Raw genomic sequence first — 24,242 nt, 5'->3', positions numbered from 1 at the left:
CGTTAGCAGTACGGGATTGTAGCCGCTAGCAGTACGGGATGTAGCCGTAGCAGTAACTAGCGTACGGATGTAGCCGTAGCAGTACGGGATTAGCAGTACGGATGTAGCCGTAGCAGTACGGCCGTAGCAGTACGGGATGTGCAGACCGGGATAGCCGTAGATACGGATGTACCCGTAGCAGTAGGGGTAGGAAGCTTCATTCAAATTTGGGAGACGCGGGAGCGACAGTCCCAGTTCCCAAACCTCAGATTTTCCCCCCACACGGCCAACAGCAAGTTTATAACTACGGTGTGATTAATGGTCACAGAACCAAACACAAAATGATGCACTTCAGGCGACAAGATTCTTCGGGTGGGAATCAAGTAGAAAGGCATCCAACGTGTGGTCAGAATGCAATCAACTCAAATTCACATGTAAGTGACGCTTGAGTGTCCCTACTCTCCCCTGTTAAAAGTGTACCTTATCCGTAAGGGTAGGTGGCAGGTGTCAGAGCAGTAGGACTCAACAGAGCAACTCCCAAGAAGTCTCATCAAGGTCATCTGCACAACACAGACAGACAAATTCAATCAAACAAACACACAGGGTGGAGCTGCTGATTGGACTTTACCAAGAAACATACACTCATATGCATATCCAAGTCCCACCTGCGTCCCAGGACAGGTCCAGTGGTGCAAGCAGGCCGGGCCCTGTGGAACACTAGAGGAGCCAGCACCAGAGTCTGCAGAGACCTGTGGGCCCGACATCCTCTTCATCATCATCATCATCAAGACAACTCACCACTGAGACACAGGGGCTCCTGGACACTGGAGGACTGATCAGGTGATTCCAACATTGGCTCCTTCATTCAACAGTAGGAGGTAGACAAACAAATACAAAAACACTGTCAACGACACCAGTTTTACTCATCAATGATTTGTCATTGTTACATCAAACTCCCAACAGCCTAGGATAACGAACAAGATACTCCACCTTGGTCGTGGTCTCTCACCAGTGAGTGGGGGCAGCTGGGTCTGTGTGGAGGACAGAGTCGAGCCGTCAGGAGTAGATCCTCGAGGAGTTGTTGGTGTCACGTTCAGAGTTAGTGGTTACGCTGGACGGAGAGAAGACACCACCTTCATGAAGAGACACTAATTATGGGTCTACAGTAACACAGTGTGCAAAAATTAAATCAACTTTACACACACGAAAATGTGTTTTATTTGTGATTTATTGAGAGTGGCTCATCAATATTTTAGAAATCGCAACAAATGATTTGCAATGAAACACTAGTAAAGTAGTGGAGGTTTTGTGGGCCCTGTGGAGTCCTAACTGTTGAGTAGGCAGTACCGCCCCTGTCTTGACTCCCTAGTCCCTGTCCTTAAGGAGTCGCCGGTGCCAACTGTCGCCTGCATCTTCTCCACAGTCAGTCAGACACCACTGTATTAACTACGTGTATTACTACTGTGCTCGTACCTTACGGCAGTCAGGCAAAAAAACACGCATACCCAGCCCTGTGCTTCTGCATGCACTGTGCTTTTTAGGGTATATTAAGTGCTGTACTGTATAGCACTCTGTGAACAACTCGTGGATGTAAAAATGGCATGTATAAAATACATGTGATTGACTGTCATACCACATGGAGCACCTGATCACATGTTCCTTACTAATGACAAACAGAGTGATATAATCAAGTGGCATCCCCCCTCCAGGAGTATCTGTTGAACAGGTAGCACCAAGGGGCCAACACTTCAGGAAGGAACATGCACAGAATGGACTGAGACTTAATATGTCCAGTGGTCATCACAGTAATGCCAATACCGTTACATTGATGCTGATCCATCTAATATAAAGAAATCCACTAATAAGCAGCAGAAGCACTAAGGTAAGTATGCTTACTTTAATAGATCTGCTCAAAGGAGTCCTCTCCGCTGGCTCTCAGAGGCATGAGGACTCTGCTGGTTCAAGCAGTACTCAGAGAAGAAGATGAGAACTTGCAAGAAATGAGAGAAAGAGAACAGAAGAATGGAGGAAAGAGGCCCTAGGGACAATGCACAAACCAGATGTCTTTCTACCTGAACACATGGTGTGTGAAGGCGGAATTTCAGGTGATTATTCTCAGTGGCGTACACACAAACCGCCAGCTACAACAACTCACTACAATGGCTTGTGTGCCATTCTACTACAAGGCACAACCTGCAGCCGAGTATCCTTAACCTGTGGGATCCCTGCGAACCACAGCCCTTGGCATCAGCAGTGTGGAGGAGGATGCTCTTTAGTACCACAGCCATGTTGGGACTGTGTATCTCTGCCAGCTGTTAGCATTGCAGAGGCCGAGACTGATGAGAAGCGAAGACATCGACAGACAGACAGACCAGGAAGACAGAAACAGACAGACGACAGACAGACAGGAAGCCAGACAGACAGAGACAGAACTTTCGTATTAGACACTACAAGAACAAGTTCAAACGCAATCATTTAACTTTAATAATATAACAGCAATTACTCATGCAGATTGCCATAGCAGTGGCACATTAAGACCTGTGACGATCCATTGAAAGATGCTTTGATTAATGTCGTGACATGTTTGGGATACATAACTACTAAACCCCGGCAGCTCAGGCCTGACCATCTGTCCCTGATATACTGATAGACCGTACCACAGGAGACCAGGGCCATTAAACAATAGAGAAAAACCCATCACACTTCTTCAGGAGGCTCGCCTGGGTGCAAAAAAAACAGGCTCATGAAGATGTCAAAATTAAGCATAACGGTGTTACCAAGTGTTTACCATTTGTGCACCAGATGAATGGCATTTAAAGCTTCTAACCATTAAATATTGATGTTAATTATGACTATTTGTTGAAGGGTAGCCATGCACAGCCTGAACACTGTTAAGCTTTTCAGTCACCGTTCCATTTCATAGCTACCATAGTGGCTGTAGTAAATTCGGATAACGCTATAATGTGCTGGTCACCTTGGCAGTAAAATGCGCACCATGTAAGGTGCAGAAAACAGGAGATTCCTTTCGTCCAATCATCTCGTGCCTCATCGACTGCGCACGACATTCACTAACTCCTCTTCCTCACGGTTGGGAGCTGGAACCTGGACAGTTTTTTTTTACACACACATCACCATGTTTCATAAAGCAACATATTTAATATAGAATAAGACAGAAAAATGAATAAATATCATGCACAATGACAGTTCTGAAATGGTAAGCTACCATCCAGTGTGAATACCTTGACTGACGGGCGGGTCGAGCCACGGCCCCATGTGCAGGTGTCTGAGGAATGGCCACCACAATGTCATCCAGGCTCTGCCCATGGAGCTGCTTTAAGGAGAGAGAATGGAACCCTGCAGTAGCTAAATATCACAACCAAGCACATTGCTGACTGCTGAGATTAGTTAGACTACAAATAAACAGATAGAGAGGCAGGTCGGGACAGAAGCAGAAAGAGACACACCTGTTGTGGTAGGATTCCTGCAGGCCCAGGGAAGCGGCGGGTATTGGGCCGGATGTGGTCAGAACGGGGTCTCTGGGGGGTCTTGTTGGAGTTGGACACCAGCTGAATCAAGTGGTTAGTGAAGACGGGCGTGTGGAGGGAACGGGGGGTGAGACAGGGGGAAGGCATGGGTCCACCAAACCTACTAGAGGGGGCTGGGGAGATGGGGTCAAAAAGGCTGCGTCCCTGAGTCAGAGGTGTAGCCCAGGGCCTCTGTACCTGGGAAGGAAGCCCCCTGATTGGTCTGGGGGTCACAGGCCTGGGGAAGGGGCTGGAGGCCATGGTGAGGCCAGGAAACACTGGGCTCTGGGGTGGAGCTAGGAGGAAAGTAGCACTAGGATCAGGGTGTGGAGAGGGGAAGGGGCCAGGGAATGAGGACCTGTGGAGTATAYTACTAATGGGAAGACCAGACGTTTGGTTAGAGGTACTGAATCCTCTCAGACCCACATTGGGCCCGGTTTGAGCACCACCACAGGCTGTGGGCCGTAGTCTTTTGGCTGGGGWTACAGAGTCATCGCTGKGCTTGGTTAGATCTGCAGCTGGAGCAGTTTCTCRRACCTGAGCCCAAGTGCTCAYCTGTGGWTCACTTTCATCTAGGTCTGCCAGGTCAACATCCCAATCATCAAAGTCATCCTGCGGCGAGGGGGCCTCTTGCTGTCCTGTTGTGTTTGACTTCATCTGTTGAGCTGGTGAGGAGCTCTGTTGGGTAACTGTACACGGTCCCCTACTCAGTGTAGGAAGGTGGAGAGGGGGAAGAGGGAATGAGGGCAATGGTTTAGATGTAGAGATCTGTCTCAAACCCAAAGCAGCAGACTGTCCTACACTGCTYGGTGTTGCATTCTCTGACCCTGGGCCATTCGACAGGCCCCTATGGGCAAGTATGCCTTCTGTGGATGGTTGATGTGAGTTATTCTGGCCATAGGGGGCAGCAGGAGTTGATGCTGCAGTTGAACGGAGGAAACAGGACTGTGCTGCAGAGGACACTGTGCTAGCAGACACTGCTGGAGCGGACCAGTCCATCTCAAGTAGATCCTAACACACACACACACACCACACACACACACACACACACACACACACACACACACACACACACACACCACACACACACACACCACACACACACAATTGTATAACTCATATTCAAAGAAAGCTAGAGGTGTAATATAAATTCATAAATAAATCGTTTCACAACAGTACTCTACATTACTTGTGATGTCAATCTGAGAATTTATACAGAAGGCTATAATCTGTCATAACTATCATATCAGCAGGTGGTAATCAYTGACTGTGTAAATCAGTTTGCAGCACCTCATCATCGAAGTCCTCCCCAACGTTAAATAATCCATTCCACTTGCAAGTCTGTCGAATAAGAAAGACATCTTCAAATATAGCATCAACTAAGAAAGTGCTAGATGTAAATTACATTTCGCCAACTAKATGGCTGGCTAACACTGTTAGCTACGTGCCAAGCTAGCTAGAAGCTTCTCTCATTTGTAAACTTGTGGCAGCTACCGACCTGAGGACCAGAGCTAGCAAACAAACATGACTGATTCTTACCATAGCAGTCATGCGATCTCGTGTCGAATGTCTTTTCTAACTGTCTATTTACATTGGTACATAAGATCAATCGAACGTGTAGATGTCATTTAATTCAGCCATCCAGTACTTGCTGCCGTAAAAAATGTGTTACTTTTCAAGCAATGCAAGATGTTGTAAATACGAAATTTTGTGAGATTGGCACCGCCACGTTCAAGTAGAACGTAATTACGTAATCAATGTTTACGCTGCATGACGTTCGCTAGATGGGTCGTCACTTGTCGCCACCTGCTGACTAYCTCAGTTAATGCAGTTCCCCGAATATCAGATTGCGTTCCCCGTCTATTTATAACAGGCACTAAACTTGTATTGGGGCAACAATATCTTGTGAAAGGACATTTGGACGTGTCTGTAAAACACGTCATGAAGTAGTCGAAAGCAAATTACGTTATCCACAACAGAAAATGTACTATACTTTGTATAGTAACTTACTTGAGTTCACATGAAACAATTCTGAATTCACAGTGGTTACAAGTTCAAGGTGAGTAGAATTCTATATTCACACAACATTGATACTATGTAAATGCAATCTTCAAAGACCAGAGACAAAACAAATTGTTGTCTCTGTTTTGATTTTCGTTTAGTATTGGCCATAACAGTAGCTTTTTAGTCAGTGTCTAAGTCAAATTTGCGGCACTGAGTCATGTTGTGCCCACTGTAAGCAACTAAAATTGGAACTGTTTCAAATGTGTTGCTCAAAGACCTCAGTGGGTTGCTTGAGATTCTGCTCCAGCTTTGGGTGTCATGTCCAGGGACACATTTGCCTTCAGCTCAGCCGCCTTACATTCTCTGAAAGTGGATCAGGAGCTCCAGGAGTGGGAGGATAAGCGGCAGGCATTGGCTCACAGGAGGGCCATGAGCCGGCCACCTGTGTCCCGGGCCTCCAGACCCCCTCCCAGACAGCAGCGGGGCCTCCAGGAGATCCGGGTCTATGAGGCCCGATGCAGAGACACCACAATCCACAACACATTCATGTGTGGGGACATGAAGGGAGTGCACGCTGTGTTAAAGGACCCCTGCATGGTCAACGCACTGATGGAAACAGTACATGAAGAGATGGTGTGGGCTCCAGAGCTGGGTAGGTGCCAAATGCAGAGAATATAAACTCACTTTTACTGTATGCTTCACTGTTGTCTTTTTGTTAGACCTGTCTGTGCCTTTCTTATAGGTCTTTCAATCTTTCCCCATCACTGCTCATCGACTCTCTTTATTCTATCCTCTAAAGATACCTAAGCCTCTCTGGCTATGAGCATCTGCTAGGTAAATAATGTACATACTCTCTGTCCCTCTGACAGGGATGTGGACCATGAGCTCCAAGATCAAGCAGACATCTGCATTGCGTCTGGCAGCCAGCAAGGGACACTCAGGCTGTGTGGAGGAGCTGCTGTTTCGAGGGGCGGAGGTGGATGCTGACCCTGGTGGTAGCACAGCCCTGCATGATGCCTGTATAGGTGGGTATGACAGCTGTGTCCAGCTGCTGCTAGCCCACGGAGCAGACCCTGACCTGCTGGCAGAAGACGGCAGTGCACCCCTTCACCTCTGCAGCACAGCCCAGACATTTCAGTGAGTGACAGCGCCTTAGCCATACTGACACTATGCCTGGTGATCATTTCTATTATTTATAGATAGAAGAATGTTTCAAAAGTTATATGGCAGGTGGGTCTGTTGATGTGGGTGCTAATGAAAGATAAGATCATRAGGTTGTGTCTCTACTCTCTYCAGGTGTGCTGAGCTGCTGGTGACRGGTGGGGCAGAGGTCAATGTGTTCACCAGTRAAACAAAGCTCATAAGGTTGTGTCTCTACTCTCTTCAGGTGTGCTGAGCTGCTGGTGACGGGTGGGGCAGAGGTCAATGTGTTCACCAGTGAAACAAAGCTAACGCCCCTCCATGTGGTGGCTCGTCGGGGTCTGGAGGAGCATGTGAAGCTCTTTCTGTCCCATGGAGCTGACGTGTCAGCCAGGAACCGTGAGGGGGAGACCCCCCTGAATGCAGCCTGTGCTGGGGCTGAGAGGCCTGCCGAGGCTGGGCGGTACCTCCGCGTGGTTCAGATGCTGCTGGGAGCTGGGGCTGACCCCTGCACTGCAGGCAGGAAACACCACACACCTCTACACAACGCCTGTAGTAACTGCAGCCCACGCATTGCAGAAATTTTGCTACAACATGGAGCCAAAGCAGATGTGCAGAACTGTGCAGGATACACACCCATGGACTGTCTGTTACAGGTGGGGTTAAGGGTGGGCCATATTGGGGGGGGGGGCCAGAGGGAGCTAAGGAGAGTTCTGTGGTCAAAGTGTAAGATCCATTTGGACATAAGGTTATTTAGTTATATTTATAATTTTCATAATCAGTGAGTGGTAGATAAGACAGACTTATTCTCCTTCTCCTGTCTGCAGGTGGTGGAGGACTATCCAGACCAGCATCCTGAGGCTGTAGCACGCTCCCTCCTAAACCACGGGGCCAAGGCCGGTAAAAGCTTGGTATGTCAGGGTGGGCAATTGGAAAAGTGAGTTGGGCCAAGCTGGGTGTAAAAATGCCAGTTGGAGGCTGCATTTGGGCCCATTTAATTATATTTTATTGGGATGAAATATGTGCACCAGCAAAAGCTTGATTTTATTTCATTTGTGGGCGCTATGAAAATGTTTTAATGCTAATTCCCTGCAATTCTACGTAGACAATATATTTTGGAGGGCATGATAATAATAATATTAACCCACAGATTTCCTCCATATAGATGCTGAAGCTCTGCCTCCTCTCCCCTGCCACTCTGGAGGTAATGCTGAACTGCTATGCTGTTGTCCCTTCCTGTGAGGAATGGATGCAGTCTATCCCTCTTGAGATACATGAGGTTTGTTCTTTCCTCYGTTTTCAGCTCTCTCCTTCACTGCCTGAACCATCTAATGTCCTTMTTCCCTTTCCCTCACCATCTCTCTGTCCCCAGACGCACCAGGGTTTCTTTGACTCTGTGAGGCAGATGACTAGCCAGCCCCGCTCCCTGCAGCACCTGTGCCGCTGTGCTCTGCGCCGCCACTTAGGAAAAGGTATCGACGCAGCTATCAGTAGATTGGACATCCCCAGCTCTCTGATGGAGTATCTACTACTTCGGAATGAAGGGGAGATCCGGTGAATAAAGTGGAACACATGGGACAGAAGCCAAGAGAGAGAATGATTTGCATTTACAATAACTGAAAGAATGGTTGCAATTTGTGTTTTCTGTATTAATTTATTAATAAATCAACTTTCTATTTTGCCTATGAAAATGTGATACTATTTTTCTGAACTAATTTATGTTCTTGTATGAATTGTATTTGTATGGACGATTGGTAGAAATGAAAAGACATCTCAGAATGTATTGACAACAACTCAGACTGTATGACTCTCAACTACTTCCCAGGCTGCTTCATCTGCACAGGTGAAAGCAACCACCCACTACAGGTACACTATTGCTTTCATCTGTACTCTATTTTCAGCACATGAAGGAGAGATAATGCGAGGAGAGGAAGCCACTTTTTAGTATTTTAGATTTATACCATTATTTGTTTCCTTGCTTGTGCCCGTTTGCGTGCCAGCTACACAAGAGTTGGACGTCCCAATGATCCCTGAAAGCACTAACCGACCTACGTGCTGGTGGCGTAACGTCATCTGTGTTTATGTGGCCCTCTACTCCAGTTTTATTATCGGGGCTGTGGCTAAATTAGCATGGTAGCATGTCGTCAAACATGATTTGACTACATAGCAGGTAAGCGCACCTCTTATATTCAAATGCGCATATAACTGGTGTGTGCATTTAATAAGAACATCTATAGAAAGCATTTTGACAATGTAGTGAAAGTTAGCAAACGAAGGTCGTCCTTGTTGCTATTACTAGCTAGCTAGCTTACCTAATACCTAGCTAGTAACCTACCAATATGTCTTATCTAACGTTCACGATATAACATTGAAAACATTTTTCTTCTGTATCCTCAGCTAAGTTCGCTCGCCAACGGGAATGCGCACAATTGGGAGTAGATAAAACTTAGTGGACGTGTTTTACCTTCGGTTGAACATTCAGTCTAGCACTGGTGCTGCACTAGTAAACTTTTGTTTGACAAAGATTGCAACTATAGACCGTTGCTTTGGAAGTAGCACTATAATCTCTGTCCCTGACAGTTGTAGTACAGGTCTCTGTCACTGACAGTGTGTAATACAGGTCTCTCGTCCCTGGACAGTTTGTAATACAGGTCTCTGTCCCTGACAGTTGTAATACAGAGGTTCATGTTCCCTGACAGTTGTTAATACAGGTCTCTGTCTGACAGTTGTATACAGGTCTCTGTCCTGACAGTTGTAATACAGGTCTCTGTCCCTGACAGTTGTATACAGGTCTCTGTCCTGCAGTTGTAATACAGGTCTCTTGTCCCTGTGACAGTATGTAATACAGGTCTCTGTCCCTGACAGTTGTAATACAGTTCTCTGTCCCTGACAGTTGTAAGTACAGGTCTCTGTCCCTGACAGTTGTAGTACAGGTCTCTGTCCCTGACAGTTGTATACAGGTCTCTGTCCCTGACAGTTGTAATACAGGTTCTCTGTCCCTCGACAGTTGTAATACAGGTCTCTGTACCTGACAGTTGATACAGGTCTCTGTCCCTGACAGTTGTATACAGGTCTCTGTCCCTGACAGTTGTAATACAGGTCTCTGTCCTGACAGTTGTATACAGGTCTCTGTCCCTGACAGTTGTAATACAGGTCTCTCGTCCCTGACAGTTGTAATACAGGCCTTCGTCCTGACAGTTGTAAACAGGTCTCTGTCCCTGACAGTTGTAATACAGGTCTCTGTCCCTGAACAGTGTAATACAGGTCTCTTGTCCCTGACAGTTGTAATACAGGTCTCTGTCCCTGACAGTTGTATACAGGTCTCTGTTCCCTGACAGTTGTAATACAGGTCTCTGTCCCTGACATTGTTAGTACAGGTCTCTGTCCCTGACAGTTGTAATACAGGTCTCTGTCCCCTGACAGTTGATATACAGGTCTCTGTCCTGACAGTTGTAATACAGGTCTCCTGTCCCTGGACAGTTGTAATAACAGGTCTGGCTGTCCCTGACAGTTGTAATACAGGTCTCTGTCCCTGACAGTTGTAGTACAGGTCTCTGTCCCTGACAGTTGTAATACAGGTCTCTGTCCCTGACAGATGTAATACAGGTCTCTGTCCCTGACAGTTGTAATACAGGTCTCTGTCCCTGACAGTGACAGTCGCAATACAGGTCTCTGCTCATAGGCTTTMTACTCATATGTATCTATGCACTTATTTCACTTCTCTTTTGCTTTTCAACAGACACTAAGGACAGAGATGGCGGTGTGTGCACTGACAATGGACGGGATGGGAGACGAGGTGGCTGCAGTAAGCGGTGTGTTACTTCTGGTCTTGGCCCTGGTTCTGGCATGGCTCTCCACGCAAGTGGCAGATCGGGGAGACCACATCCTGAGCACCATCCTTACAGTCGGGGCCCACGCCTCTCTAATCGGGCTGGGGGGCCATGACAGTTACAGTGGAGGGCCACCCAGTGCAGACACCCCAGAGCAGCAAACACCTCCACACTCCCAAGAGAACAAGCCAGAGGAGGGGGAGCCTGGGTCTGAGAGGGAAGATGGTGAGGGAACAGGAGAGGGGACTGCAGGGGCTGGAGTTGACCTGCTGTTGAATATCCAGGGGAAGAAACCTCAGACATACCAGCCTGATGATGAGGAAGATGATGAGGAAGAGGATGACTATGAGGAAGAAGACAAGGTTCAGAAGCTGAGCCCAGTGGTCTCCTGCACCAGCATCACGGTTCGTTTGAAGTTCCTGAATGACACAGAAGAGGTGGCAGTCCTGAGTCCCAAGGATACAGTGGGTCTACTGAAGAGGTTAGTATGAAATGGCAGCTCTCATTATACATTTTCTGTGTTAACCTTCTTTTTTGATTTATTGAACATGCATGTCTCTCCCATACAGTCTTACAGAGACATTTCTTTCTCCCCTCTAGTAAGTACTTCTCAGGGCGGGAGCGTCAGATCAAGTTGATCTACCAGGGCCAGCTGCTTCAGGATCCCAAACGGACTCTGCTCTCCCTCAACATCTCTCACAACAGTGTGATCCACTGCCACGTGTCCCAGGTGCTGCGGGAGGCCAGCCCAGAGGAGGCAGCTCGCTCTGGGGCTAGTGGGGGAATCAGGGCTGCAGGCCTGGCTCTGAGCACCAGCAGCCTGGTGGTGCCTGTGTTCGTGGTGATGTTAGCCGTGGTCTGGTACTTCCGCATCAACTACCGTCAGTTCTTCACCGCCCCTGCTACCATCTCCCTGGTGGGAGTCACTGTGTTCTTCAGCTTCCTCATCTTTGGAATGCACAGCCGGTGAGCGGGAGAGGAGGCAGGATGGAAGGGCCCTCATCTGGGCATGAGAATGAGAAGGAATAACAACTGTGTCAGGAGGATGAATGGAGTCAGGGGGCCTCTGCCTCAGACACCATAGAGCTCAACTGGAATCCTAAGAGTGGGTGTGCCTGTGTTTGTGCATGCACCAGCAAATAGCATAATGTGAGATTGATTGTATGTGCAGAGATTCAAGTTATCTGGAATGTGTGTTTGTTAGTATGAAGCAGCGATAATACATGAGCTGTTATTTTGCTTCTCAGAAAAACATTGAGTGGGTCTAGCTCCTGTTGGTCCTTATAGGGCAGAACCATCAGCATCACACCCAGGACCACAGGCTGCTTGGTCCACTGTGTCAGCAATATCTTCTGGCCAGTTTGGCTTCACATAGCCTGTTCTGTGTTAGGTTGCTCTCAGAAATTAGGGTCTCTATTCAATCAGATCCGCTTTAGCCGACATAAGTATAGAAGTTGTGTGGGAGGTGGAACTGTGTTAGTGCTGTCAAATCCACTGAGGTATAATAACTGGAGACTGCGTCCAAGATGTCCGCCTTTTGTTTTCAAGGTTATCTACTCACATTTGCATACGCCAATTGTTGTCTGTCTATATCCGGGTTGAATCCGGTTTATACAGACCAGCATCACATGCACACTAGCACTCAGTGCGCACAGGGAGCAGTGCAGACGTCATCCAAAAACATGGCAGACAGATGAATATAAAATGTTGGCATCAGCTACAAATATTTGAATAATTCAATGGATGTTTTGTGCACAAAGGTGATGACCTAAGTGTCTTATTAGGAATTTTGAAATCTGACTTATCTATGTGGCCGTGTATGGAAATTGTCCTTCTGGGCTGAGCGTCCGTTAAACTGCAAAACTGTAGCAGTCGAAACCGTGCTTTGCTTTAAGTAAATACCACGGAGCCTCGTTTACAAGTTCGAACAATGGAATGTGAGATGTAATCTACACCTCGATGAGACTGATTAGAAATCTTTACTTTAATTATTTTCAATTTGAGCGTAATTTCTATCTAGCCTACACGTTCTCGTTATGAACTTCATATGCAAGTAGGACAGGCGTGGCTTCGTGATAATGATCAAGAGCAGCCACTCACCGATTTGACAGCTCCCAACGCCGTTACACCGCCGACAATTCAGCTATGCGTGTCAGCTATCGCCGGTTAACACTTGATCTGATTGAATCTAGACCTAGGATAATGCATTTCTTCACATGATGGCCCCATACTCTTTTCATTATATACATGTTAACGTTCCAGAAATGTTTTGTCTTTTTGTAGTACGTGTTTGAACGAGCAATTCATTTCCTCATTTGCAACGGAAACAAAATGAAGATTATATAACTAAAGACTTGACTCGAGAGCAACTTTGAAACCACTTGCTATGTATGGAGTGGTGGTTCTATTTCTACTTTCTTTCCAGTTCTTTGGGAATGAGCTTTCACCTTAGTTATTGTGGACTGTAACGACTGCCTTATTGCAAGGCAAAACAGTTTAAGGATTTTTGTTGCTTGAATTACTCTACACTAATATCTTCAGTTATTTTAAACCATATAAGTTAATGCATGAAAATAAGCAACATGTTTGGTTTTGAAAATACTGTAAATATGTATTTACTGTACATTGAATGAATGGGATGAAACCACATCGGACACATCAGGATTTCTGTTGGGGAATTTGACACAGACGAGAGGGAAAATCTCTTTATCCCTTAAGTTCGATTGTTTTCCTCTGGCCTCAGATTTAAAGACATTCAAACCAATCAGTCCCTGTGTAAAGAAGGAGTATGTCTGATATTGGACAAAATGACAGAATGCAAGAAATCTGAATGACACTTCATTTTACTCAGACAAAGAAACCTCTGTACACATGGGAAACTGAGATATAAAGAAAACCTAGCTGTGCATCACATTAATATACAATTGACATATTTGCACATGCACACACACGTGCATGAAAAAAGTTGGGTTTTGTTTTGTGAAGACACTTTTCTATTGCGTCATTTGTCCACACTCATATTGTTCAGAGACACACACAAATAAACAGTTACGCAGCATTAGAAATACAGGCCGTTCTTTATCCTGTCAGTAAAGAGGGACAAATGAAATGAGCCATACCCAAAATAGGTGTTTTTTCACTTGAAGGTTGATTCTTTTAGGGCACATTAAAGTGATGTCATACTTACTCACTGGCTGAATGTTCTAAATGAAAGCTCAGGGTATATAAGATTCTCCCTAGCAAATATAGTCTGGTGGGCCTCTCAAACAGGAATGAATAACAATATATATCAAACTTAACTCGTTAGCTAGAGTAAAACTGAAAATGGCAAGAATAACAGTCTGAAATATCCCATGCAACAGCCATGGCACTTCTGTTGCAAGTGGCAGCTGATTTGAATTCCTACAAGCGCATAGACACTGCACATAAGCAGAGACAGACTTTGAAAGCAAGTCAAGTGATGCAGATTGACCTAGAGTATTATTGAGAAAAAAAGCAGGTTGACTATACTATAGCATTATTCAACAGGAAGCAATGCGAGATCTACAACTTGTATAGAGTGATATTGTGATTTGCAGCAGAAGCAGGTTGTAGAAACTTCAGACTGAGTATGAAACAGTAAAGATAGACAGGGAAGAAGCACTGTTTAGCATTAAGCTGTGTATGGTAGAGAGGTTACCRTGTATGTATACAGTATCCAATTAAATCATGATTCTTTTACATAGGTCATCATACCACATGTATCGGTATACAAAAACACACTGGCTCACTCCATGATACATGTCAACATCTGCATTTACAATTTACTGAGTGAAGACATTAAATACACATTCTCACTTGACACAGTCAATGTAAAYCAAAAAAGTTAAATATTCAAAATAACACATACTGACTCAACCACAATGGCACATTCAGAGATGCATAGTAATCTAAAAACAAATGAAATATCACACACAGGCCCACAACATGGAAAACAGTCAACTTTACACAAACATTCATACACCCACACATACACCACTGTGCAATACAATGCTAGTACGGATAAAGTCACCATCAAGTACCCCAATACTGGTGAGACAACAAGATGGCACTGACATCCCCCACCACATTAATAACAAAGCTGTAGCCATAAGTTGATGCAATTAGTCCACAAGTCCCCTCCTAAACAGAGACAGTCAAAAAGAAAGCAATGTTTTGTTTTCAGGAGAAAACAGATCAGAGTACAAAAAAGCGGAGTGTGATTGGTCCATGTCTGAAGCCTAAATCACTGATTAACAAAAACACAATTAAAGTGAACAATCAATGACCCATGTTTCTTTATAACTGGAATTGCAAAATATTGTCCAACAACAAACAACTAAGAATTGCGTTCAAATGAAGGGGTGCTGTGTCCATTTATGAATAAAGAGAAGTTACAACCCCTGGGCTAATCAGAGCTGATATTAATGTGTGAGTGAGTGGATGTGAGTTAATGGGTTATCATCTGTACCTCTGTTAGGTATGAGACCATGACTTGTCTGGATGAAGCTTGGTTCAGAATTCCATGTCACCCTCCAGTCACCTTCCTGGGTACGGTGTGGGGGGGGGGGGCAGACTGGGACTACCCTAGTTTAGGTTGTCATAGATACTGGGGGCAGGGGGAACAGGAAGCTTGGGCTTCTTCTTTCTGTTGGATAGGCCTACTAGACTACTCTGGGAGCTACTGCCCCCTCCACTCCCACTGCCGCCCCCTCCTCCTCCTGTGCTGTTTAGGCCAAGAGACGTCTTCTTCTTTTTGGGCTTCTTAGAGTCTGAGTTGTTCGTGCCTGGGAGAGAGATCGAGAGCAGGAGATGAGATCGACTTCCACTGTAATGAACGTACAGAATGTGGACCTGAATTCGGTTCTCTTACTGGCTTTGGAGGAGGCTGAATCGGAGGGGGAGATGTCTGAGGATCCGTCCCACTGTAGGCGACTCATGAGAACCTGTCCGTCTGAGGCGTCGTAGCAGTCACTCTCCACCATCGTGTCTGCATCRRGCAGAGACGACCTGACAGAGACAACAGCCGMTCAGATCAGACCAGCCACTGAGACAGCAGCAGAACACATGGTGGAGCCATTCAATCTGCCATACAGCACACCTACTGTAGTACGCATCCAGGCCATACAGTTGGCCCCATGAGTGCTCATACAGTAGCTAACTAACATAGTCCACCCTCAATGATAAGGCCTGTCCATCTAACTGGCACAAAACATCCACAATAAATACATAGTCATTCAATACAACTCCTCAAGCAAACACCTGTACATTTAGGGACACCACAGGCACCAATCAAGATCGAATATATCAGTTCTAGGAATAAACCAGTCAGAACCAATGGAGGTCTGAGGGGCGGGGGAGGGGCACACTCACGCGGACGGCCCCAGGAGGAACACCCTGACGGCCCTCCTCTGTTCGTCCGTGTGCTGGGGGCACCGCTGGGACCTGGCAGGGACACAACGTGGCATTACAAACACCTGAGAAACACCTGCCCACAATGCACAGTGGCCCCGCCTACCCAGGGCCACGGCAGAGACAAGAGTGGGAGAGACAGAAACAGACACTGCCAGTGACCAATCAGATGAAGGGTCAGGTGTCAGAGTTTGGAGGTTAGAGATGAATGTTTGCTCACTGACAGTGTCCAGTTAGTCTCTCACCACGTAAGGCAGGCAGTGTCCAATCAGGGTCTTACATAGTCCAATTGGAAAATATCTGTTGTTTGGTCCAATCAAATATGAATTGTTTCACTAATTTTACACAATTTGGTATTATACTGAACAAAAATATAAACGCAACATGCAACAACTTCAAATGTTTTACCGGGTTACAGTTCATAGAAGGAAATCAGGCCCTAAACTATGGATTTCACATAACTGGGCAGGGGCGCAGCCATGGGTGGGCATACCGTAGGTCCACCCACTGGGGAGCCAGAATTCGTTTCCCCCCCCCCCACAAAAGGGCTTTATTACAGACAGAAATACCCCCCCACTCCTCAGATTATCCAGCAGGTGAAGAAGCCGGATGTGGAGGTCCTGGGCTGACGTGGTTACACGTGGTCTGCGGTTGTGAGGCCGGTTGGATGTACTGCCAAATTCTCTAAAATAACGTTGGGAGGTAGCTTATTGTAGAGAAATAAACATTAAATTCTCTGGCAATTGCACGCTCCCTCAAAACTAGAGACATCTATGGAATTGTGTTGTGTGACTAATCTTTTTTCCCCAGCACAATGTGCACCTGTGTAATGATCATGCTGTTTAATCAGCTTCTTGATATGCCACACCTGTCAGGTGGATGGATTATCTTGGCAAAGGAGAAATGCCCACCAACAGGGTTGTAAACAAATTAATATACACAATAAGCTTTTTGTGCGTATGGAACATTTCTAGGATATTTTATTTCAGCTCATGAAAAATGGGACCAACACTTTACATGTTTAGTTTATATTTTTGTTCAGTATACATTTTTTTAAAGAAAATTGGCCAATTACTGACCCCAATCATCTAATAAATACTGTATGTTATAAAGGAAATGGAAAATAATTGAGAATCATATAGAGTTGCCACTTGTGTACCCCAAAAATCAGTCCCAACTACACATGATCACAACACACCAATGAAACTGATCATGTTAAAGGTCTCACGGAAACAACATSCAGAACAGTAACCATGAGTGTCTGTTGGCAGCCTCCATAATGGAGTTGGGCCACAGGTTTACCACTTGTCCGGAACACACGTCATTCAAGTCACGGAAGACCTTCCTGACTAGCTAGTTTAACAAACACCTCTGAGAACCTGGTAAGGTCCATAGTAAGGGGCAGGCTGAGGGATGGACACAGGACATACTGACATTGACATCAAACTTCCAGGAAGATGTCTGTCTGGCACAGTACTACCCTGAATGGCTCATCATGATCATAATCAGCAACTTTGACTCAAGCTAACATCTAGTGCCAGCGCTTGAGAAACAAAATGTATTAATGAGTTTGTGTGATAAAGGTATGTGTGTGCACTCCGTGTAGCTGATAGGACGTTAGGTGGAAATGACAAGACTATTAGAGGTGCATGTGCTGAGTCTGCGTGCAGAGTAATCCCTACCTGGTGCACATCTTCTTGGTGTGCTCCGAGATCACTCCACATTGCTGCAGACAGGGGGCAGTGTAGTTAGAGAAGCCAGTCATACACACCGCTGATAAATGTCTTGAGATTTTAGATGTGATCCGATATACAGTTAGACTTGTGGATGGATGGTAGAATGGATAAATGAAAATGACTCACTGTTGTCAACAGAGACCTCAGTTCGTCAGGGCCTAAAGTTTCGTAATTGATGCCAGTGTTATAGTTGTACTGCAGTGAKGGAGAGARAACGATAACAGACATCAACACACTAATAGATATGTAGGTGTGAACCATCAGAAAAATGGATTCTGGTTACCTTGTATGGATCTGCATTGACACTATTACTAAGCTCCCCTGAAAAAGAGAACAGCATATGATCYATCARTCTACTTGCCACTGACTCCCAAAGACACAGATGATGCACACAACCACCACCAACCATGAAATACAGCAGTGATTACATTTAGTGCAATATCCACAATATTACATGTCACAAACAATTGATTCCTATGTCTGAGAAAAMATACGTAAAATKTACAGTTTATGACGGGATGAAGCAAAGGTCTCTCTAGCTATTGACCAGTGAGGTAAGAGAWCATAATTGATTATTATRTACGTGCTGCAAAAGCAAGCATATTTATGCATAAGCATAAGGCAAAATATATTTKAATGRTTTAATCAATCTGTGATTGAAATTGAGCAGCACTTTAAGGGCCAAAGCCACAAATGACAGGTCGATCAAACTGGTGTGGATTGAGTTCAGGTCATTTATTACATTGGAACATCCTTGACGCTCCATAGAAGATAGCAGCACTGTTTCATATCAGCTCCATTTAAAGAAACATGGACAATCAGGAAATCAAGAATCAATGAAGACATGATACAAAACGACAAAAAATAATAATAATGCAAACAAAAGCATGAATATGTCAAGTAGATAATGGATAGGATAATGCACAAGAGGACTTGTTGAGTCACCTGAGAAACTAAGAGATAAGCAGCTGGTCTGCTTTAGAGACCTGACTGTAGTCTATCATTACCRGGACCAGACTATCATCTGACATGATTTTTTCACTCAARTGTTGAACTAGTTAAACAATATATAACACAATACAGAAAATAMATTSATATATTACATACAAAGAACTGAAAACTGGAGGCTGAACTGTGATTTATTGCACACAATTGTCAGCTTCCTGTAAGTCATTCTCAGCTCATTAGCTTTGCACCATGATCCATGTCAAATTAAAATCATCAAGCAAACAGGAGACTGTGGAGCACAAAGAGTCGGCCTTTGCCTGATATCTTAATTGCTTATCCTCATCTTCAATGCTGCTTCTGATCCTTTTCATACTGTACTACGTCTATTCTGCTAACATTGTGCATTTGACCTGGATTTAAGCAGCAGACTCCTTCAATGGCCATCTATCGTGAAGAATCCAGAAGGCCACATTAACATTCTCAATAGAGGATTTTGGAGACACCCTGGGTCTCTGCTAAGGTTAATTTCCTTAGGAATGAAAGTTCAAACTCCAGGCACTCTTTTCCTGATATACTATCCCYAAASCGRCAGGGTTCTTTCCCAGATTCTTCTCGGGTTGACCTTTGACCCTACATTGAAGTGGGGGAGGGCATTATAGAGCTGGCCTGGCAGTAATCAGCCCCTTCCGATCACTGAGGAAATGCATCATCTCTCAACRGCAYGCAYGGAGCTTCCTGATCTGCAACAAGGCTTTGGCCCCAGCAATRCTGAAACGACCAGAGTGTAAAACATCCCCAACCATTCAAYCAACTACTCTAAAACTTTCATGCACACAAACACACACAAAGTAGGGCCATAAATTGGGTGTATTCAGGAGTGGGCTCTATGTTCGACTTCACCTACACACTTCCATTTCAAGGCTACAGAGAGTCTGGACTCTAGAACATTCCCACAACTCCCGACAAACAAAACACCATGAGACCATACACATATAATATTCTGTATATCAGAATGCATTATATAAACAGAAATGTATGCAATTTAGTATGAATATCATTGTGAATTTCAGTAAAATAAATGCTGATTGAGAAATGATAGACAAATTACATAAAAATAAAAAAAAGGGGCAATCTGCAGTTGCTACATCCATTTTAGGATTTATAAATTAATGATATGTACCCATTGATTCTTGAAGAATATAACTTAAACTGTCATACCCCATCAGAACTTGTTGTACTCCAATGTTTTTTAACAAAACACTATACAGCCTCAAAACTATAACTTTGATATCACAATGGTCAGTCCTTGCATCCATAGCTCCTACTATTAATTTGAGTGGTAAAAAGTTTCTAGCACAATCTCTCAGCTTTGTACAGAATAAGGGGTGGGGACGATGCCTTGTTATTGTTTTAACTGCTTATTGCCACTAAGATTAAAAAATAAAAATGCCATTCTAATCATGTGTTTCAATTGGAAAATATTTACATTCCAGATGGGAAATGCATTATGCAGTCAGGATTCAGTTAATGTAAATGACACACAGCTTATAGAATGTCACTTCACCTCCATCTTACATTGGTTCTAAGAGGTAACGTAAACTCACTCACATGTGTACATCGCCTTGGTCCGTACAATTGACCTTATTTTAGCGCCCCAAAAACGTAATACGTCCAGATCAACTGTAATGTCAATACCATTGTAAAGCACAATTTCTCCCCTTTCCAACAGAATCAATTACATGACCCCCCACGCTGCCCGTTTCTRSATAATTCAACCAGGCATTGAGCTCCGTCGGGTCTTTAAAAAAATGGCGGGTGGGGAAGCGAAACTAATGCGTGATAGTGAGACGGAGAGATGTGTGGGAAAATTGCTTTTTTTCACTCGATCTGTCCAACTTATCACCTTTAAATGTAAATAAAACACTATAAAGAGTTTATATAAAGTGTCATTACATACCTATTTGAAGGTTTGTGTTGAAGGTTTGTGTTGAATTTGAATCGGGTTTTTAGGGCGGTGCTAAAGTGATCTTAGAAGTAAACAGCGGCTTTGAGAATGATGATCGCATGCAATGATGACGCAAAAAATGACTAGGTATCCCCCCTTACCCCCGTCACTGTCCATTTCTTGTTTTTAAAGGATGAGAGAAGTGCTACACCTGGTGGAGAGAGATTGTAAGAGAAATAGTAGCTTTATGCGTGCTGTACGTTACGGCATGACACGTCACGATGTAACGGAGGGTCTGTTTTTTCTACTTTTCTCCAATACTATAGAGCCATTACCATGTTGATCAACGCTTGAATAGAAACGTAGTTCACACCCCCAATTTTGAAGTCAACACAGTCCCATTAGTTTTMTTTGTAGCCTCGTTTGAATGTTGCAGTGGCGCACATTTGTACGGAATGGAGTGAGTTTACGTTAACGTTATACTCACCATTTTTATGCTTTACAGATTTTGATCTTCTGGGTGAATTTGGATTCTAAGGAAATAATACACAAAAAGAGAAAAACCGTCAATTTATATTCACACTGATCTAGATTAACATATCACAAGCATGATTTCATGCGAAGCATGAAACAGGAAAAGTGAAGCACACACCCCTTGATCCAATTGAATTTGTTTAAAAAATCTCAATGTTCATCCTTGCCATGCTTGTAAGCAGAAAGTAGGTCTGTGACAATACCAGTATGGCAACAAAAGAAATCCATGGGAAATATTCAACCAAAGCAGAGCAAACTATTTGGTCCTTTAAAAAGCTGCCGTTTGTAAAAATGTGCACTATAGCTTGTAAAATAAATAAATGTGACTGGATAACAACTTAATGATGTTTGTTTCCAACATTGGGGCTGTTTTCCTAAAGAAGTTTCCTTGCCACGATACTAACGAGTAATGCGATACTGGTATCATCCCGGCCCTAGCAGAAAGGACAGAGGGATACCAGAAATCCTTAAGGTTATTTTTTATCTATTGGCCTCGTTGCAATTACATGTGGACAAAAACACAACATACAAAACATGAATAAATATCTCCACAGCAATGAAACTTACCAAAGGTACATGTTGTTTCAAAGAATGTAAAAATACCTTATCTGACTTTCTCTTCTTAGCTGCAGAGGGAAAATAGAGGGGAGTAAGACAAGCATAGATGTGCTTGTTCAGCTACAGTCACAAAAAAACATTCAGACAGGGATTCACACTTGTTAAATTCTCACCTTTTTTTTCTGAGCCATACGACCAGTCATTGTCATTGACGTCATCATTGTCTTCCTGATCACTCTCTGATTTGTTGTTCATGTTGTTACTGCTTGCTATTCTGTAGACCAATATCAAGAAAATKATCAGAATTGCCCATTCACTTGAGGAATGTATTGGTTTRTTTTCTATGTCACATTGTAGTGTAGTGTCCACTGTCCATGTCCAGTGCCCCTTGCTGACCTGCGGTTGGCGATGCGGCTGCTGTTGCGCCCCATGCCCAAGCATTTCTCCAGATGAGGGGCAAAGCGGGACGCAGCAATGCTCCGGTTGCAGTTSGGACACACACAYTCCTTGTTTTTCCACTGATTGTACACTTGCCCGAAAATGTCCACTCCTGGTTGGTCAACGATTTCTACGGAGCAAGGCGAGAACATACATGAAAGATAAACTAACAAATTAAAGGCAGAGAGATGAACCAGATAACCAAACCCAGGAGAAAGCACTCTGGTCCTAACCGAAGTCCTTCATGCTTTCTTGGTCCGTGTCATCCAGGAAGAAGTAGCCCTGTTTGACAGCACGATGCACCTCGAAACACAGGCCCAAACAGGCGTCCTCCACCAGGTCCGAGTAGATGTCCTGAGCCAAGGCCTGTGGAGGGCAGCAAAAAATACAGCAGAGTCACAAAGGAAAGGAAACTACATGAGCAACTTCCTGTTTTAAAGCAGGACAACTACCACCAAACATGATAGGATGGTGAAAGTGTAGTCCACTACTCACCTCTAGCTTGGTGTTGTCCAGGCCCGACAGAGACATATCCTCCATTTTCATTTGCAAAAGTTTAAGGGCGAATCACTGCCTTCTACATGGCACAGCTATGGGGGACAACAGAGCTGAAAACAGGAAATAAACACATKTTGTGATTTAAAATAACTCAGTCATTCAAACAATAAAAAATAAGTGATGAGACAAGAGATTATCCATTTATTGGACAAAACCCCACAAAAGTCCCAGAGTGAGACTGAATCAACACTTACAAAGGAGCACCGACTTCTTCTTCGCTAATAGTTGGCAGAGGTGACTGCCTGATATTGTTTTGGTTAGCTGTTGAAACAAATAAACAAATACATTTCACTGAATTAGTAAATTTGGTGTTGCGGCTACACAATACAAGACAGAACAAAAACGAAAATAAAGCCAGAACAGTTGTATTGTCTAGAGACTAGAGTGAGCATTAAGACACGGCTAGCTACTACGTGCTAGCTTGCGCTAACGTTCGATATTAGCTAGGATAGAACGCAGTAACAACTGATAGACAGCTAATTAGCKATCTAGTTAGCAAAACAAATATTTTCCTAATATCTGCTACCGATAGCAAAAACATAGCTAGCTAACAAATCAGCTCATTGTACATAATCTTACTAATAAGGGTACGTACACTTATTTCAATGATTTCTTTACAGAGAATATCATACTGGTCAGCTCGCACTCACCATCAACGACCAATCTACGATTGAACCGTTAGCCGTTACAGTTTAGCTGGACATTGACAACAGATTATTTTGCTACATTGTATCTAGCTAGGATGATACATGTTGTTGTAGCTATTAGCTAGTCATTAAAATGTGATCCAGCAGAGCAGTCAAAGGGAAATAAGAAAATGTAAAAAGAGGCTGCCATTTTCCTTCCTAACAGACCTCACTAAACGATCACCGAGGTTCTCCGTGCCGTTTTACTTGGCCTAAAGTAGGGGGAAAATGGCAGAGAAAGGAAATTAACTTCTAATCAACTCAAGTGACTGTACTTAAGCGCATACATTTTATTTATAATTGGATATGCAATAATTAAATAGAAAAAACCTCGGATGTCTGGATCCGCCCCCTCTCGCGAGTGGCCATTTGTTATTGACGGAAAGGGAAGAGGTGAAATAATCACGGTTATCGTGTATTGATTAGTTCTCATGAAACAACCAAATCACAGATTAGGGTATAGCTAGTTGTAAGTATCTGACGAAATTCTAATTTATGCATTTATTTAGGACACTTGTTTGGTCGGCATTTCGAACATATTATTTGAGGTGTTCCATTATCAGTAGGCAATTGTCTTCAACGTCCATCACATAACACCTACAATCATATGTAAAAAATAATGAATGCAATATGTATACTTTATTAAAGACCAAGTTTATTTGCCAAATGCTTAAATAGCAGGGACATGACACCCTCCGCTATAGAAAACATCAAAAATGTGTCAAATGATCAGCAGTACAAATCTGTAAAGCCGTTCTCATTTAGTCATTTATACAAAGAAACCAACATGGGGAGAGATAACTAAAACGGACAAATACAATCAAAAACGTTTCCCCTGCAAGCAATGGACTCACGCCTCAGATGGAGCCACTGACAAGACTTGGCCAAATAAATCAAACTACAAATCAAAGTAATTCCACACAATACAAAAA

At 44.0% G+C, this 24,242-nt stretch overlaps 4 protein-coding genes across 13 annotated transcripts; 2 read left to right on the top strand and 2 right to left on the bottom strand.

The window, feature by feature from the left end:
* Positions 1–1,876: 1,876 nt before the first annotated feature.
* On the bottom strand, positions 1,877–5,236 carry LOC112075919 (homologous recombination OB-fold protein-like). The gene is made up of 5 exons (XM_070441118.1): positions 5,043–5,236; positions 4,794–4,844; positions 3,444–4,514; positions 3,219–3,310; positions 1,877–1,931 (listed from the first exon to the last, which is right to left on the bottom strand). Exons 1-5 carry the CDS (start codon positions 5,052–5,054, stop codon positions 1,877–1,879), a joined length of 1,281 nt encoding a protein of 426 aa, XP_070297219.1. The 5' UTR covers positions 5,055–5,236.
* A 90-nt stretch (positions 5,237–5,326) lies between these two features.
* LOC112075918 (ankyrin repeat and SOCS box protein 16-like) lies at positions 5,327–8,332 on the top strand. 5 transcript variants are annotated; one of them, XM_024142833.1, is made up of 7 exons: positions 5,327–5,562; positions 5,886–6,159; positions 6,377–6,644; positions 6,895–7,303; positions 7,475–7,558; positions 7,813–7,926; positions 8,020–8,332. In XM_024142833.1, the coding sequence occupies exons 2-7, from the start codon at positions 5,937–5,939 to the stop codon at positions 8,203–8,205; spliced, it is 1,284 nt and encodes a 427-aa protein (XP_023998601.1). In that variant the 5' UTR covers positions 5,327–5,562; positions 5,886–5,936; the 3' UTR covers positions 8,206–8,332. The 5 variants fall into 5 exon arrangements, with proteins under 5 accessions (XP_023998601.1, XP_023998600.1, XP_023998599.1 ...); XM_024142832.1 differs by having other exon boundaries at positions 5,878–6,159; XM_024142831.1 differs by having other exon boundaries at positions 5,852–6,159.
* Positions 8,333–8,715: 383 nt separating this feature from the next.
* LOC112075917 (transmembrane and ubiquitin-like domain-containing protein 1) lies at positions 8,716–11,704 on the top strand. The gene is made up of 3 exons (XM_024142829.2): positions 8,716–8,817; positions 10,387–10,958; positions 11,078–11,704. Exons 2-3 carry the CDS (start codon positions 10,402–10,404, stop codon positions 11,445–11,447), a joined length of 927 nt encoding a protein of 308 aa, XP_023998597.1. The 5' UTR covers positions 8,716–8,817; positions 10,387–10,401; the 3' UTR covers positions 11,448–11,704.
* Positions 11,705–15,013: 3,309 nt separating this feature from the next.
* Positions 15,014–23,690, bottom strand: LOC112075916 (ataxin-7-like protein 3). 6 transcript variants are annotated; one of them, XM_024142825.2, is made up of 15 exons: positions 23,641–23,690; positions 23,479–23,522; positions 22,819–22,885; positions 22,562–22,674; positions 22,300–22,432; positions 22,025–22,196; positions 21,802–21,902; positions 21,638–21,696; positions 21,024–21,069; positions 17,927–17,964; positions 17,770–17,838; positions 17,590–17,633; positions 15,869–15,940; positions 15,369–15,505; positions 15,014–15,282 (listed from the first exon to the last, which is right to left on the bottom strand). In XM_024142825.2, exons 4-15 carry the CDS (start codon positions 22,610–22,612, stop codon positions 15,083–15,085), a joined length of 1,122 nt encoding a protein of 373 aa, XP_023998593.1. In that variant the 5' UTR covers positions 22,613–22,674; positions 22,819–22,885; positions 23,479–23,522; positions 23,641–23,690; the 3' UTR covers positions 15,014–15,082. The 6 variants fall into 6 exon arrangements, with proteins under 6 accessions (XP_023998593.1, XP_023998592.1, XP_070297220.1 ...); XM_024142824.2 differs by lacking the exon at positions 23,641–23,690 and having other exon boundaries at positions 23,275–23,490; XM_024142827.2 differs by lacking the exon at positions 23,641–23,690 and having other exon boundaries at positions 15,016–15,282; positions 21,674–21,696; positions 23,275–23,490.
* Positions 23,691–24,242: the final 552 nt, after the last annotated feature.

This window comes from Salvelinus sp. IW2-2015, unplaced genomic scaffold (assembly GCF_002910315.2).
Source record: "Salvelinus sp. IW2-2015 unplaced genomic scaffold, ASM291031v2 Un_scaffold3467, whole genome shotgun sequence".
Taxonomy (NCBI): domain Eukaryota; kingdom Metazoa; phylum Chordata; class Actinopteri; order Salmoniformes; family Salmonidae; genus Salvelinus; species Salvelinus sp. IW2-2015.
This window is presented reverse-complemented; position numbering and strand designations above follow the sequence as displayed.

What these genes read in the sequence shown, in the direction of transcription:
- LOC112075918 (XM_024142834.1), top strand. Translation starts at nt 5,826, where the DNA reads ATGTCCAGGGACACATTTGCCTTCAGCTCAGCCGCCTTACATTCTCTG. An exon ending in AGCACAGCCCAGACATTTCA is followed by an intron (nt 6,645 to 6,894) that starts GTGAGTGACAGC and finishes TACTCTCTTCAG; the next exon opens with GTGTGCTGAGCTGCTGGTGA. An exon ending in CCATGGACTGTCTGTTACAG is followed by an intron (nt 7,304 to 7,474) that starts GTGGGGTTAAGG and finishes TCCTGTCTGCAG; the next exon opens with GTGGTGGAGGACTATCCAGA.
- LOC112075917 (XM_024142829.2), top strand. Translation starts at nt 10,402, where the DNA reads ATGGCGGTGTGTGCACTGACAATGGACGGGATGGGAGACGAGGTGGCT. An exon ending in ACAGTGGGTCTACTGAAGAG is followed by an intron (nt 10,959 to 11,077) that starts GTTAGTATGAAA and finishes TCTCCCCTCTAG; the next exon opens with TAAGTACTTCTCAGGGCGGG.